Consider the following 17,157-nt stretch of genomic DNA (forward strand, 5'->3'; position numbering starts at 1 on the left):
GCCATAAAATCTCCTGTGTTTGAATTCTGTTTTCCGTTTGTGTTAAGGACGGTCCCTTTAATGCACGTTATTAGAATTACATAGACATTGGCCTAGTTTTTGGCCTATATTATTGTCAAGTGCATGCCAAGTAATTTGTCAGTGACTGGGCGGTTAATTCTGCTGAAGTCTTAACTCCACCAGTCCTCTGAAAGTTGTGGTACCGTTTTACCGAATGAGCGCCAAGGGCATTGTGTTCTCTTCTAGTGGTGTCTTCACCATTAAGTGTGTGTTTATGTATGCATGTGTGCGAGCACGTGCCTACGTGCACGTGCGTTTTATACTGTATTGTGTGACAGTGTGTGTGGGTGGGCATCGGGGCTGGCTGGCAGTAATGCCCTTTATCATGCTAAAATAAATTGGATTAAGCTATGAACGTGAGCCACGGCAATCTCCAGTCTTGGTATATGCCGTACTAATGAAGGGCATCTTCTCCACGTTTGGCAGCATGAAATTGCCTTTATTGAATCGCATAGGAAACAAAATGGGGTCACGCTTTTTTTTTCTTTCCTTCTCCAAATTCTTTTTCAAGAAACCGGCTTAACTTGTTACTGAAGCGGGGACGGCTACCCTGAAATACAGAAACCATGAGTGATGATAATGCAGAGATGCTTTCTTATATTCTTATATTGCTCTGCCATTTAAAACTGCTAGTAAAGCATTTATGATTATCTTTTTAGATTAAGAAATTAATTAAATATTAATCAAATGTGTGATCTCGTAATGTGATTTTAGATGCTTTGGTCCCTTGTGTAACTGTCATCCACTCTATTTATGAATGTATGTACCGTACCGTATGTTGGCGCGATGAACATTGACTCTGGTGTCTTGGCCTCTTATTGGCAGCTCCCCAACCCCTATGTGGGCCTGAGATTGATTGGCAGGCTGGGAGAGGGTGCTGATGGGATGTGGCGAGGGTTCAGCAGTTCCCCTTCACCCCTGGTAGCACTCGCTTGCTCCCCAGTCCCGTGAACTCTTAAACCCTCTGTAAACCAGGAGCAGGGGAACAATCTGCGAGATGAGAGCGAGAGAGGGATGGGAGAGCGAGAGCGAGGGATGGGAGAGAGAGAGATGGGTGGGAGAGCTTGATTGAGCTGCTCTTTCAAGTGTGGATTTATTCCACTGATCCAGCACTTGCACACACAGTTAGCACATTCGCATCCACGCCACAACGTGTGCGCATGCATGAATGCCACGTGCACACGCACAGACTGTGACCCTTCGCCCATCCCTCCCGTTGTCTCCATGGTTAATAAGACAGAGCCTGCAGCACAGCCCACTGCACTCCATGTAACCTCTAACCGGAATCCTGCAGAGATGTGCCCAAACGCGTACTCCTGACTCTGATAGGCTGCCCAAACCCCTAGTGCACTCTGATAGGCCTGCTTCACTTCCCTTTCCTGTCCTTAGAAGGCCTGGACAAGAATAGCAATTGGCCTGAAGTTTCATCTCGGTTGACTCAGCTGTGACGTGTACTGCATGTACTGCATCTTCAGAATGAAGTTGAAATTATAAACGCGATCAGGCTCTCAATGGACTTTGTGTGATAATTAGATGAAGGCTTAAATCAGAATCCATCTGAATCATCCGTTATTCTCCATAGAATTATTTCTCCCCTCGTCAAACAAAGCTTGGCCAGGGTACAGCGAGAGATTCTGTTGCGTTTTATGGAGATGTGGCCCTGCCAAACGACAACATTACGCACGCCCGGGCGCCATGCAACCACACGGCCTCAGATCAGCACGGCCTCTCCCTGGCTTTGGATTGCACATGCGAGACGCATTGAAATGCCAAACCAGAGTGTAGGATTATGGTGGCGGCACACGACACTGACAACACGTGTGAATGAACGACGACACATGGTTCACCACAGCCCGGGGAGATGCATCTGAACGCTGTCGCTAATTTGTGTGCGTGCGTGCGTGCATGCGCCGAGAGAGGAGTTGGGGTGCGTGTGAGAGATGGGGAGGGTGGAGTTGGGGTGCGCGTGAGAGATGGGGAGGGTGGAGTTGGGGTGCGCGTGAGAGATGGGGAGGGTGGAGTTGGGGTCAGGATTGAATCCAGCTCATTAATTGGCTTTTAACATTTGCGCCACTGCACGTAAATCTAACGAGCCCTTATGAGTCCATTTGGTTACATTTGTGCTCTCGTCGCAGTTGAATTTACACTAAGTATTTGAATGTGTTGCCGACAGAGGATGGCTCTTTTGGTCTGCATTAAATGGTAGCTCGGGTGTGACGGGTAGGTGACGCATAGTGGTGTGATGGCTCGGTGGGACAGCTTATTTAGATCTGTGACTGATCCTCTCTCTCTGCAGGGAAGGCTTTGGCAGATGTGACAGCACGACCCAAGGTGACACCATGCGCATGCTTGTCAGCGCGTGCAAAATGTGCATCTGTGTGTAAGCGCACATGTGGGTGTGGATGGATTTGTGTGTATGCACACACATCACTTCCTGTGTGTGTGTGTATGTGTTTGATTGGCAGGTGTGTGTGTGTGCTCATGCTGGACGTTGTTATGGATATAATAAATCCTCATTTGTCCCCTCAGGTCACTGCTGTGCTATTTAATTGGCTTCCAGGAAAATGGCAGGAGATGCAGTCGGACACAGAGACCTGCTATAGACATAAATCCTGTCCTCGAGCAGCCTGTAGTGTCAACTTCTTTTCTCCGTTGCAGATTAGAACACACCTTACCTTTCATTTGAAGCCCTTTGTGTTTTAAACCATTTACTTTCTTGGCTATTGAACAAAGAGCCCCTGCCGCGCTGGCTGGTGAAGGCTAGCTCTTACACTGGTGTGTAATAAGCAAACTGGCCTGCTTGCGATCAACTGATTTGTGGAGTTGATGAGGACTTAGTTGGAAGTGACAGAATGTATGCAGGCACGGAGTGAGAGGAGCAGTAGCCTGAAAGAGACCTGTCCTTTTTTTGGCATAGGCATCTCCTGGCCGGAGCCGCCGGGAGAAACTAGACGCAGCTGCAGCAGATGAGCCTAATTAATTAGTGTGTGTGTGTGTGTGTGTGTGTGTGTGTGTGTGTGTGTGTGTGTGTGTGTGTGTGTGTGTGTGTGTGTGTGTGTGTGTGTGTGTGTGTGTGTGTGTGTGTGTGTGTGTGTGTGTGTGTGTGTGTGTGTGTGTGTGTGTGTGTGTGTGTGTGTGTGTGTGTGTGTGTGTGTGTGTGTGTGTGTGTGTGTGTGTGTGTGTGTGTGTGTGTGTGTGTGTGTGTGTGTGTGTGTGTGTGTCAGTCAATTGAATAAAGCTGCGACCATCAGTAATCGGCAGAGAGAGAGAGATGTGTTAGCGCTCCTGTATGCCACAATTGAAGGGGTTCTCGCCCAGGCGTTTCCTTTTCTTTTGAAAGGAAAATGTGGTCTCCGAGGCTAGAGGAGCAGTGATGACAAAAGATTGTCTGGCGGTTTTGAATATTTGTTTGAATATCGCAGTGCTGTACAATTAATCTTTAATTTCAAGAGGAAGTTTGCGGGATTGACTCGTTGTCTGCCCATGTTTATGTGCTTTGGTTCTTCTGCTTAATTATCATTTTGCTTACAGAGACCGGGGTCCTTGGTCAGTGTAGCTAATACCCAAGCCTCATTGAAGTCGTATGCGACTTTTTATCGTAATGTTTTGTCTTAACGGTGCTGGCGCTCACTTTGAGGTACCAGCACAATAGTTACCGTAGTCGGCTGGCCTAGACATGCTGCTCTGTTGCATTCTCTCTCTGTCTTCGGTCTGTCTCTATCCAAAAACCCTGAAAACCCATCATGAGAATGACACCAGCTCTCAGAGAAAAAGACAGGACGAGCACTCTGGCCCCGCAGAACTGGGAGCATCATGTCTCCCTGAATTGGCCTGTCCTTGCCGGGAACAAAGTGAGCTGAGGTAGCAGCTTGAACAGACCAGCAGCCTCCAGCTACTCTCCATTTACTGCATGGCATGGATCTTGTTCTCTCTCTCTGTGTCTGTCTCTCTTTTTTATCTGTTGCTACTCTTTCTGTCTCAAGCAAGTTGGATTTTGTTTTGTTGTTGCGATTATTATATTCATTGTTTACATGTGATGAGAATAGAAGGTATTTGTAGTTCTATTTCAGTCATTTCATATTGGGTAGGATGTTAGCAATGTTCCTGCATCGGCATCCCAGTAGAGGTGGGTGATTATGTATTACACACCCACAGCCAGTCTGCATGGGCTACTCTGTCGGTTGCCATGTTCTGTTCAATCCCCACCTGCATCCTTGTTTTTAAGGCCAGTTCCCATTTCCCTCTCCCTCGCTCCCCCTCCTGCTGCTGCTGACCGCTGTGGTGGTAGGGCATAGATGGCGTGCATTCGGCAGACAGATGGGCCATAATGGTTGCCAGGTTTGATGATCTGTGGGGTGTTGTGTCGGCCCACGCCAGCTCACACCCAGTTTGGCAGAGTAGCAGTGCAGTCAAAAAACATGCACAAACAGGAAGGAACAGACTCACAGGGACACTTTTATATATTTATATACACACATGCACACAGAGGATGCAGAACAAGGAAAACTAGATTTAGTCTGTTTTTGGTAGCAGTGTTCTGTAGACTCTGCAATCAATAAACACACACACACACACACACACACACACACACACACACACACACACACACACACACACCTCTCTCTCTCCCCATTCCTCTTTTCTCTTCCCTCCCTGTCAGCAGTGTATGACAAATGAGTACAAAACGCCATCTGGCCGCATCCATCCATGTGTGCTTCTCCAATTAATGATGTTTACTCTCTGTTAGTCCTACCTAGCGCTACCATTCTCCTCTTATTTACTCTTGATCCACTCCCTCCTCTCATCCTCCTCTCATCCACTGCTTGGGATTCAGCCAATTCTGGAAGGACAGGAACTGGCTTTTCTTATAGAAGTCTGATTGATTCTACTAAAGTTTAATGGATATTTGTAATACTACCACTGCAGGTGTTGCCCATATGCAAGGCAGTTGTAATACTCCAACTGCAGGTGTTGCCCATATGCAAGGCAGTTGTAATACTACGACTGCAGGTGTTGCCCATATGCAAGGCAGTTGTAATACTACCTACTGCAGGTGTTGCCCATATGCAAGGCAGTTGTAATACTACCTACTGCAGGTGTTGCCCATATGCAAGGCAGTTGTAATACTACCACAGCAGTTGTTGCCCATATGCAAGGCAGTTGTAATACTACCACATGCAGGTGTTGCCCATATGCAAGGCAGTTGTAATACTACCACATGCAGGTGTTGCCCATATGCAAGGCAGTTGTAATACTACCACATGCAGGTGTTGCCCATATGCAAGGCAGTTGTAATACTACCACATGCAGATGTTGCCCATATGCAAGGCAGTTGGAAAACGGCCCTATAGTCGAGGAGCAAGCACTGCTCTTTGGTAGAGCATAAACTCTGCCGCTGCCGTGTTCGCTACAGTGCATGCATTTCACAAATGACCCCCTAAATGATCAACTTTCCCAATTTAACCGCTCCCAGCTTCCAGTTTAACGGGCTAAATGTTATTGTTTCCTGCAGCAGTGCTGCTGCCTTGAAGCCGATTTGATGTCGGTGGAATGCATTCGTGCGTAATTTGATGAAATCCAACAAATTGGAATTGCGGAAGCATTCAACTAGTATCATCACCAGGTAACTCAGCCATGCAACTCGGAAGCTGGTAGATGTTGGGTAGATGTTTGTAGTCCACCTGGTGGTTTGTAGTCCACCTGGTGGTCTCTTCCTGCCACGTCCCGGTCTCTCCCCCCTCTGGGCTGTTAGTACCTTCATCAGGCTAATGAAGCGGCCGTATTGGATCATATTAACCTGCTGATCTCCCACCTCCCTGGACGCCGCAGTTAGAACGGTCCAGATCGGGGGGGGGGGGGGGGGGGGGGGGGGCGCGCGCGTGTGTGTGTGTGTGTGTGTGCCTGCCTTACAAGCCCATCCCACCTTCACGTAGACACCCCGTCTCCCGCATGAATGTTAATCATCTTTTTAATTGGGTTCCTTGACTTTGTGACCTATGCTTGAGTCGCCACGGCTGCATCTCTCCGCACTCTATGGTGTGTTTGGGCGTGCGTGCATGTGCGCGCGTGTACTCGTCTCGTCGGCAAGAGGCTGTTCTAGTGGCGGGGGGGGCCTGGGGAGAGACTAACCTTTGACCCCGTCTCTCCCTTCCACTCTCCTTCATGTTCTCCACTCATGTCTTCATCGTATCACTCTCTCTCCACTTATTGGTCCAGCCCGTGTGCTCCATTACTTGCCACACCCATGTGCCCCAGACACATACTCTGCAGTTCTCTGACACAACAGTCCCGTGAGAGGAGAGCAGGGCAGAGACAACCTCTTGATTCCTTGTGAAGTATGAACCCCACCCCCTCTGATTAATGAATGAAGTGATACGAAGAATTGAAATTGACCGGTTTCCGTTTTCACCTGCAGGAAACGGACGTCGCGTTTCCGACGCGTCTGCCAATAGCGATCACGGACATGCATCAGGGTGACTGGTTAGCGTGCAATAAGGGACTGTTGGTTGCTCATGTCGGGTGGTTTCCACACATGGAAAACCGACGCACACACATTCTCCATTAAATTGGCCTGTTCCCCTCTCAGGCAGATGTGCGTGCGCTCACAATCACTGTTATCCATTGTCTCCATTTTATCATTTATCTTAACCGCACAAGCACAAACCAAAATAACAATAAAGGAGCCCCTTTCTCCTCAGACTCAGACATCATCTGTAGCACAGTGGCAGTAGCTTCAAATAGCAGCCTGGCTGGAAGCAGGCTCAGGCACGGCCCTGTCTGGCATCTCATCATGCCAGCACAGAATGCTGGTGAAAAAAAACCAAAACATGAACACTGACACACACACACACACACACACACACACACACACTTCAATGTCTTTATTTGAGTCCACATTTATAAAATACATTATCAACGGCACAAATATTTTTCAGTTGCTTTTGATATCCCACACACAACATCATGTGTCTCAGTGCTGACACACACACAGTGACTCACACACATACAGTGATTGGCAAGGTATTGATGGAACTCATTTTTCCCTGTGTGAGCTTTCCATCTGGGAGGGAGAAGGTTGAAGGTAGGGATGCACGATATCGATATATATATATTTTTTTGCAACCGATACCGATATCGATAACTAATTACTTCCGATAATACAAATATATAGACACAGACATAAAAAAGACATGCTATAGTGATTAACGTAATGTAACACAGCTTTGACCTAAGCCAGGGTTGTCCAAAATGTGGCCCGGGGAAGGATTTTATGCGGCCCACGGCTTCATACCTGAATTGTATTATGAGCGGCTCACCCAACAGTATGGGACATTTTACATTGAACTTTTTTATTCACCTTGCATGTGACGTATGGTTATATGGGAAATGTAGTTGGTACTTGGGTGTTTTTAATATTTTCTAATATGGCCCCCTTTGAAAAAAGACACCCCTAACCTAAGCAAATACTGTATATCATACCTGACATGCAGGGTGCTTTGTCAGCAGATACAATCAGCAGATGAAACAAATAATCCTTTAGCAGAACTGCAAGCATATGAAAATAAATAATATATTATGGGGCCGATAATATAATGTTATCTGGCCGATAATGATGTCATAATTCCTGATATCGGGCCGATAATTATCAGTCCGATAATTATCGTGCATCCCTAGTTGAAGGAGTTGAAGGCAGAGAGAGATTAACACCCCGAACGCCGGGGTTATTTAATCCATTAAATCATAGCGCCCAGCGATTTATAGTAGCGGAGCACATTTAGCGACGGACCGGATGTTATCCCGGATGTGGCTGAAATAGCTTGATGTAGCCAAAACACTCTTGATGCGATCGACAACAACACGACTAGCGACGGGACCGCGGTGGGCGTCCAATTCTTGGAATTGGACGGAATTATTTAGATCAAGAGTTATTCACGTTTTAAGATTTTCGATCTTGTCGGCTAAAATGGGGGGGTGACATTTTCGATGACGTCCCACCAGAAAATAAATAAATTGAGTGTTGCGCAACAGATGCTCCCAGCCTGTGGAGCAATGCGATCAGTTTTGATCTCAGAACTCCGTCCTGTGCGCTCAAGGTGTTAATTTCTGCTAGAAGGAGAGGGTGATTATTGTTTCAGTGATCGTCATGGCGGGGAAAGCTTCTTAGATCACTTCTGTGATGTACGTTAGGACACCAGGTTGTCTTATGTTTTTATGCATGCATTGTTTACTTCCTCCTTTCTCTTCTCGCCCACCCAAAAATCCCATTCTTTCTTTCTCACTCCTTAATTAGGGCTACTCTCTCAGACTGTGAATCATAAAGACAGAGGAGAAAGAAACATATATTTTCCGATGCTATGCTGCCATTTGTCATGTTCACAGTGGTGCCAGTATACGGTTTCTACAATGCAGATGCATAATTTATAACAACAGAAGTCCCTTTGTTGTTTGTGTTTGCCGTGCCTCATTTTAATGGCATTTATCTCACTAGGCGAACGGGAACATTCGGGGCGTTTGCTCCCTCGCGGTCTGTCAAACGTCCAATTTCTCTGCCTGATTTCTTTCTCTCTCTCTCCTTCTTCTTGTGTTTTCTCTCTCTGCCTCACTCCTGGTTTGCCTCGTTATTCTTGTGGTTGTTGGTTGTTTTCTGGCTCTCTCCTTCATTCAAATGTATACGCGGTGGACTTTCAGCTCCTGTGGATTAGAAAACCCATCACTTGAGCTGTCTGCTGCGACCGTGCCAGTCACGCAAGACGAAAGTGTTTGTGGTGATGCTACTGACGGCTTCGTGGAAAAAAATAAACCATGTCTTCATAAATCATGTTGACATGCAAAAAATAGCATTCTGTCTCTTCTTCTAAGAAAGTGTTAATGCAGCACACTTTTTATGTTTTTAGTTGCGGAACACATAATGGCAGTACATATCTTACCGTGAGCCAGGCCCTGCCTCTGAGCTTTTGGTTTCGATGTCTGTTCCATTTGGTCTCCGCTCCGAGAGTCCTTCCCCTGCCGTCACCCTCCTCCCAGTCTCCATCTGTCCATCCCTCTTTTTATCTTCCGGCTCCCGTGCTCTCCCAGGGGGCAGACAGGTGGCTCTGACCTCAAGAGGAGGTACTCCCGGTGGGAAGCAGTCTGCCCAAGGCCTGCCCACCCTCTCCTCCCTGGTATCCCCCCTCTCGCTCCTCCTCTCTCTCTCTCTCTCTCACACACACACACACACACACACACACACACTAATCCATGCTTCCACACACTGTGCAAGAGTTCTTTGGAAAGACATTTCTGGACCCAGAGGCACCGCCAAACCCCTCCTGAGGTACACATGCCAGGATAAAACCTGGAGATGCTCTTCCCTGATGGGCATGTGGGTAAAAACAAACACATGTAAGGTCACGATCTCACCGTCTCCGCTGTCCCACCTGATGTCTTGTGTGCCGTTTTTAAAGAAAGGGGTAGTGGTCGTGCCAACACATAATTGGCATAGTGATTTAACCTAACCCCTTGTCTTACCAGGGTCCACTAGGGCTCTATACTAGGGCCGCTCCCCTACACATGGTCTCGTGACATTGTGAACCCCCCGATCACTTAACCAAACCTCTGCTTTTTAATCGGCCGTGCATTTGGTTCCCTCCTCTCTATTTCTAGCTAGCACGGTTGCTAATCCATCTTATTCTAACCCTTGTGCCAAGGGGCCTCGGTTCTGTTTCTTGTCCTTCCTCCCCTCATTTAGGTTCTAAACTTGGTACCCAAGTGACATGGCCTTTTTTCCGCAATGTGTCCCGGTGTCGCCCCTCCAACCGCTTAGAAAATACCCCCACTAGTGCTGTCCTGTTAATTTAGGGGTGTGTGTGTGTGTGTGTGTGTGTGTGTGTGTGTGTGTGTGTGTGTGTGTGTGTGTGTGTGTGTGTGTGTGTGTGTGTGTGTGTGTGTGTGTGTGTGTGTGTGTGTGTGTGTGTGTGTGTGTGTGTGTGTGTGTGTGTGTGTGTGTGTGTGTGTGTGTGTGTGTGTGTGTGTGTGTGTGTGTGTGTGTGTGTGTGTGTGTGTGTGTGTGTGTGTGTGTGTGTGTGTGTGTGTGTGTGTGTGTGTGTGTGTGTGTGTGTGTGTGTGTGTGTGTGTGTGTGTGTGTGTGTGTGTGTGTGTGTGTGTGTGAGAGACCTGGGTCTCTACTCACCCAGGTCCCTCCCCCCATTATAAAATAACCTCTATCCTAATCCACCTGGTTGTGTTGGGTTTCTCCAGGGGGGGTCTCTGGGCATCCTGGCCCAGTCTGGGGTAGGCAGAGGCAAGCTGAGAGGCCTAGGCAGCTTTAATCTGCCCTGGTCCTCCAGAGGAGGGGAGAGGGGCCCTGCAGGCTCCTAGCCAATCAGAGGAGGGGAGAGGGGCCCTGCAGGCTCCTAGCCAATCTCTCTGCCTCTTTGAAGGTCCCCTTAATCCCTTTATAGTGGGGGCAAGGAAATGTAGTATTGTGTGTACTGTGCAGTGTGCATGCATGCGTGTGTGTGGGTGAAGTGGGGAGTGCACTTAGGGCGCTGCTCCCCTCCAAGTCCACTGCCAATATAGTCGCATGCACATTTTGTCTCTCTTTCCCTCTCACACACACACACACACCAACGCACAAGCATCCATACAGTGCACATTATCCATCGTCCACCCACAGAAGGTTCTGGGCATCCCCAAGGGTCCAACTTTGGCCAGGGTCTGACATCTGGGGAGTGCCCTTGGGATATGCACGCGCACGCACACACACGCACACGCAGCTTTCATCTCTGCCACTGTGTGTCGCAGCGCTCTGGGAGGAAAATAGGATTGCGAGGAGCTCTGCATTCAGAGAGCCCAAAGGCAGCCCGTCACATTCATCTGCTACAGGCTGTGCTGCTGATGCTTCACTCTGCCAAGTATGACTTCAGTCACTTCACAAACCAACTGCACTCTCTCGCTCCAACTAGTCCACTCTGCCCACTTCCTTTCTTGAGTTATTTCTTTCTTTCTCCTCCTACGGTCCTTACACAGTGAAATCCTCAGTGTTTACTTGACTTTTGAGAGCGTACAAACGGAGTTGACCCTTCCGGGTCCATTTGGTTACATTTGTACAGAGTTTGGTCTTTGTTTCGCCTTCTTTCACTCACTTGTCTTTTACACACACTCCCTGTTGCAATTCTCGCTCATTGTCAATAGTGATAGTTGTATCTAAGTACAACACAGCTCACCAGCAAAAAAAACGAAACTATTCATTTTAGCAACTATTCAAAGCTTTCTACTTTCTCTGAAGTGTTGTTATAATACCAAAAAGGCCACTTTAGCAACATTAACACCTCCCTCAACAAGCTGCCAGTATGGGCTTCTTTTTGATTTTGTCTTCATTTTTGTCTTTTTTTTTTATTTATTTTTTACTCCTGTTCACGACTTCCTAACTTTTCTTAGCCCAGTCCATGACTAATGACCGTCTGTGTATAAGTCCATCCTTGTGTCAGAGCCCTGTGGTGTCCTGACCCTAATAGCTAAGCACCTGTTTGCCAGCAGGATCACGATGAAAGCACCGATCTGTCTCTGCCCTGTGAAGAACCACACACAGATTGTTCCATATATAGTCTTCTGTGATCACATTTGATCCATGCGCACAGAGAGAGTTGTAGTTGAGGCCTCCCTGACAGAATTGCAAGTCTGGCTCTTACCATAGCAGAGAGTTCAGCAGCGCTTTGTGGCTGGAAGATGGGGTTGCACCCTGAATCATACAGCTTTTCACCAATATCTCATCTAAACGGCTCCCCAGACCTGGGTTAGCTGGGCTGTCAGGGCTCAGGTCTGGGGTTATATCCCAGTGGGCTCTAGGTATGAATTACAGGTCCAGGCTCGTCCGAGTTCTCCAGATCCACGGGTTTAAGAGAAGGCCTCCGACCATCGGCTCAGAGTTGGGATCTCTGAATCTGATGCAAATCCCATGGCAGTATTTAAAGCTCCCAAATCATCCGAGGCCAAATCCCCTCAAGATATTCCCCCGCTCGATTGGATGGCATTAAAGGATCACAGCGACAGAACAATACCTCGTCTGGCGGGCCTGTTGGAGGAAGGACTAAAGGGGAGGAGGGAGAGGAAGAGGAGAGGGATGAAGAGGAGATTGATGTGGGGGCAGGGAGTGTTGTGGGGTTGAGGCAGGCGACTGTTTCATATGGGAGTTGGGGAATGAGGTTAGGATGACAGAGATAAAAGTCAGACAGCTGTCTGTCAGAGCTTACCGTGTTTGGGGCTGTTGTACACAACATCCCGTTCATCTCTCAACATCTCGTGTTCAGGTTTCAAGTTCTGTCTCCCCTGCTGTTGGTCCATAATATCATCTGTTTGTCAAAGCCCGACACAGGCCAACCAGCTTTCATTATGTATCCATCCGAATCATGTCGCTAAATCTGTATATATTTTCTAGGTTATTTATACAACGTTTAATCCCCTCCTAAAGCTGTTGCGTTAACATGGAATCCAATCCGGTTTCAGAGGATAAACAAGAATGGCTCAGAATCCCCCTGTCCTATTGTTCTAAATGTTTCTGAGTGGTGCAGCCACTCCAAGGAACAGCAATGTGTGTCCCTGTATCTGTTTAGGGTACCAACAGGTGACAAAGTGGTGCTGTTGACCTTCCCACTGTGCATAGGTGCATGATGATGGGAAGCTGAGTTTTTTTTGTGTACAGGGTACAGTGCTGTACACCGTACAGACAGGTGGCAAAGTGGCACTACAATACAACAATCAGCCTTTTACTTTAAAAGGAACAATGGGATTTCCGGGTTGATATCAGTTATATTTTATATAGAAGCCACAAAATGCAATTAACCAAACAGAATGGTAAACAATTCAACACATTTTTTGATCATGGTTCTAAATTTATTTTTATTTTTTGGAGGGTGAGCTAGAGGGGTGGAACAAAACTGGCAAATAGAAACTTTTTTTCCCTTGATGTTTTCCACCACATTGCCTTTGTCCATATTGTGCATCAGTTGATATTGATGGGGCTGCCACCGAGCACCAAGGCTGCTCCCCTCCTGTCTGGCCCAATAAACGGCTGTAATAAGCCCCATAGATCCAGTGGCTGCAGTGCCAATGCCAACCATCAGTGACTTTTACAGGCTCTGACTACAGACTCCACTAGTTATGGGGTGTAACTCTGCGGAACTTTATTTAAACACATGTAGCCACATTATGGATGTCCTCGTGTCTCCCATCTGCTGCTGTGACAGCATGACTCTCATAGGCTTAGCTGTGATGTAACAAGTGAAGAAGATGAAAGAGGGGAGTAGTATTGCATGGCTCTGGTATGAGCTGTGATTGACAGTAATGGGGCGGAGCAGCCGTGCTGTGTTTGTAATAATCTGACTGGAGCCAGGTTCACTTCTATGCTAATGAGCTAGCATGTCGACGGTTTAGCATGACTAATAGTGCCTGCCGCTAACTTGACACTGTCTGGGAGTGAGAAGGAGAGAGCGAGGGAGAGAGAGTTGAGTAAAGGGGGAAATAAAGAGGCTTTGTGGGAGTGTTGTGAAGGTTTGAGACATTCAGAGAGGAGAGTTGCAGGAGATTGCATTGTTAGTCTTCAGGGAAAAGGAAAAATACAGTTGAGGCCCGATTCTCTGGTAGATGCACGAGCCAAGTGAAGACGGGGAGGGCAAGGAAATAGCCTTTGAAAGAGCAGGGGCAGATTTGAGAAGGAACAAACATCACACTTAGTCCAGCTCTTTCTCAAAGGCTGCTGTTTATCAGACCGAAAATCTTAAACTTTTTCATCTTGCGTCTTGCCTTGTGGTAGCCAATTGATTCACAACCTTGCCTGTGAGAACATGGGAGTTGTTTGTTTTCAAATCGTTTGGGATTCAGTTGAGACTTCTTTTTTCTCATTTTGTTTTCTCTCAATCCTCTTTACAGGTTTGCTGTGGTGGACTTAAATCGCTTAAACTTTCAGTTTGTCAGTTAGTCATTTAGTTGGGAGGTGTTTTATGGCTCGCTACAACTATTCATTCCTGCCTCCATCACTGTCTCCCCTCCTTCCTCCCCTCTCTTTTCTGGAAGAGTGTGGAATTGTTGATAAGTCGTCTTGGCAGAGCGGACAGAGTAATCATTTTCCTCCAGATGTTAGAGTTTGGGAGGGAACCAAAGGAGGGAGAGGGAGACGGTGGTGGGGGACTGCAGCAGCGAGAAAAGCCAGCTGCCGTACATGCCAGTCGCCTCCCCCTCGACATGAAGTCATCCACTCCTCCGCGCCTTCTCTCTGCTCTCCCTCACGTACCTCCTCTCCTCAATGCTCAAGTTCTTTACTTTTAATCCAGTGGTTCTCACAAGGACACACATTGATATGTATTTGGCCATCGATCCTCTTCTGAAAATGTTTTGTGCCGGGGACCCCCCCATACAAGATTTGTGTTGAAATGCTTAAAAGATATTACATTTCTTAACTAAAAAACAACTTATGAATAAAAAAATCACACCCGTGTGAACTGAGTGTGATGTTTACACCACTCAAATATCACAAGAAGTGAAGTGAGGGGCGCCGACACAGGACCGATTTGCTCAGACAGACACATACGACATAAATTCTCATAAATTCTCCAGAACACACTTTTAGAACAACTACCTTATTCAGACCACTGCACTTTGCCCCCCTCCCCCTACTCTCTCCCTTTCTCCTCTCTCATATTCCCCAGTTCTCTACATTTCTCTCGCGTCTCTGGAGACGTGCAGGGCTAGCGGTGTTTACTGCTGAGGTAATTGGAGTAGTTTGGAGAGTACCTGACCCGACGTGTGTGTGTGTGTGTGTGTGTGTGTGTGTGTGTGTGTGTGTGTGTGTGTGTGTGTGTGTGTGTGTGTGTGTGTGTGTGTGTGTGTGTGTGTGTGTGTGTGTGTGTGTGTGTGTGTGTGTGTGTGTGTGTGTGTGTGTGTGTGTGTGTGTGTGTGTGTGTGTGTGTGTGTGTGTGTGTGTGTGTGTGTGTGTGTGTGTGTGTGTGTGTGTGTGACCTTGTATCTCCATATTTATACTTTACTAGCAATGTGTTGCATCGTGACAATGGCGTAAAGAAATGTTGATTACGCTATTTTCTGATGAACATGCTCAAAATATGGATAAAGTGGCAAAACATTTAACCAATGAAGTACTACCAAGAGTTGGTGTCTAAATCACTACATAATCAATTTGAACACGGTTTCTTGTTTCCATTTCCTAAGTAAGTAAAGTTTTGGACATACGTTTTCCATCTGACAGCGTGCGTGTGTGTGATGACTGGCAGAGAGGCTAGTGAAGAAAGTAGCCCTCCAGCCACAGTGTCAGCCCACTTGGGAACGTACAAATTGGTTTTCACCACTCCCTCTGTCTTGTATTTTCTTTCTTCTTTTCATATTTCCTCACAATTCCTCTCGTCTTCCCATCTCTCTCTCTCTCGCACGCCATCTCTACCAACTCAAAAGAAAATCACAAGTGATCTATCTTGAACTTGCCCCTCCACACATACGCACTCTCTCCCTCCTACTCTCTTTAATTCAGCTTTTTCCCTCCCTCTGTCTGTCTCTCTCATCGTCATTCTATCTCTGCAAGCCACGAGTCTCAAAGGCGCTCTGTCTCTTCTTGCCAGATATGAACGAAGGCTCCATGACTCGTGTTGCAGACGTGAGCAAAACGTATCCGCCCTAATCCAGGCGCCTGTTTGTTTATCTGTGGGTGATGTAGGGGTTTTTCGGGGGGATTAAAGGGTCAGAATGAGGGTGTGTATCTATAAACGCTGTCAGACAGCCTAACATCTGTTTTTCATCGTATGGGACACAATCACGCTAGATGTTTTTTGTTTTTTCCTTCATAGCTGTTTAAGTTGTATTGATTCCATTACAGATGTTGGTGGGGGGGGGGGGGGGGGGGGGGGGGGGTGGTGGTGTGTGTGTGTGTGTGTGTGCGCGCGCGCGCGCGTACGTGCACGTGCACCTATGCCTGCCGTGTCTGAACGAGGAGAGAGAGCAAGAAGCATGACTGTGATTTAGCATCCACAGAGTTGTCAGGTAGGCAGTGGAACACAGCTCCCTCCTCCCTCCCTCCTGATAGCTTTTACCGCTCTGCTGATTTCACAAATAGGCCTCATTGATTGAATCTGATTCCTGTGGATAGAGCAGCATTATTGAGTGGCTTTTCGCTGATAGACAGACAGTGTGTGTGAGTGTGTGTGTGTGTGTGTGGGGGGGTGGCGGATGGGGACTGTAAAGGAAAACTTCCTTTTCTCATCCCTGTATCTGTAACCCGGTAAGCATTTCTCCACCGGGAATCCTAGCAACTCATTGCCTCACCCTGCCTACACACAACACCCATTATTTATCCTCTGGATTCACGCATGGACACACACACGCACACAGTACCACTTCCGTGTGTGCGTGTACTGGCTGTGGAGGAGTAGGTTAATTGTGATGACATCTTGAGTAAAGCCATGTTAAAGTATCCAACTGCTCATCCTTCCTCCTCTTCATAAAACATTCATACAGTATGTGCGCTACCTCTGACCTGGCGGCTGTCTCTTTACTTGGTTAACCCAGTCCTCGCCGGCTACGACACTTGCATGCCCCTGATTTACCACTTGAATTGATGTGACGTCAGTCGTTGCACCGTCCGCCTTGTGTTCTGTGTGGCTCAGCAGGTGAAGCTTGATGATGGTCTGCCTGTTCAGGACTTCCGTTTCCACTGGAGGTTGAGTTGGGTCCATTTGGGTTCCTATCTATCATTTAGCTGGGGACCCCTGATCCCACTGTCCACTGCACACTGTCTGTCCGTGTTCCACATTGTAACCAATACCACTATAGCATTTGTTGTAGCACTTTAGCAGGCATATTAGCATGTAGTCTGTAGTATTGACAAACATTGCTCAACTAACTATCTTTGTCAACCAAAACTGTTGGGGAGATTATTTTTTAAGAAGATGAGCATTTCGGCATGCTCAGCTGTCAGCCTGTCCTTGGAGAACTTTGCTGCTGTTGCTGCCTGCCAGGATGGGGATTGGGAAATCAAGCTCTTTATTTTTGCAAGTTTTTCACTCGGCTGTTGGATCTTTTTCATTTTCTAACATATAATACTCCCATACGGCTGACATT

At 47.3% G+C, this 17,157-nt stretch overlaps 1 protein-coding gene across 1 annotated transcript in view; it reads left to right on the plus strand.

Annotated features, from left to right (window-relative positions):
* qkia (QKI, KH domain containing, RNA binding a) overlaps nt 1-17,157 on the plus strand; it is an 83,186-nt gene that overhangs the window by 50,362 nt on the left and 15,667 nt on the right. Inside the window, exons 4-6 of the mRNA XM_079527475.1 lie at nt 6,347-6,350; nt 9,136-9,221; nt 10,297-10,329. Coding sequence (XP_079383601.1) covers nt 6,347-6,350; nt 9,136-9,221; nt 10,297-10,329 — 123 coding nt within the window. The remainder of the gene's footprint in view (nt 1-6,346; nt 6,351-9,135; nt 9,222-10,296; nt 10,330-17,157) is intronic.

This window comes from Electrona antarctica, assembly GCF_951216825.1.
Source record: "Electrona antarctica genome assembly, chromosome: 18".
In the NCBI taxonomy this organism is placed as follows: Eukaryota; Metazoa; Chordata; class Actinopteri; order Myctophiformes; family Myctophidae; genus Electrona; species Electrona antarctica.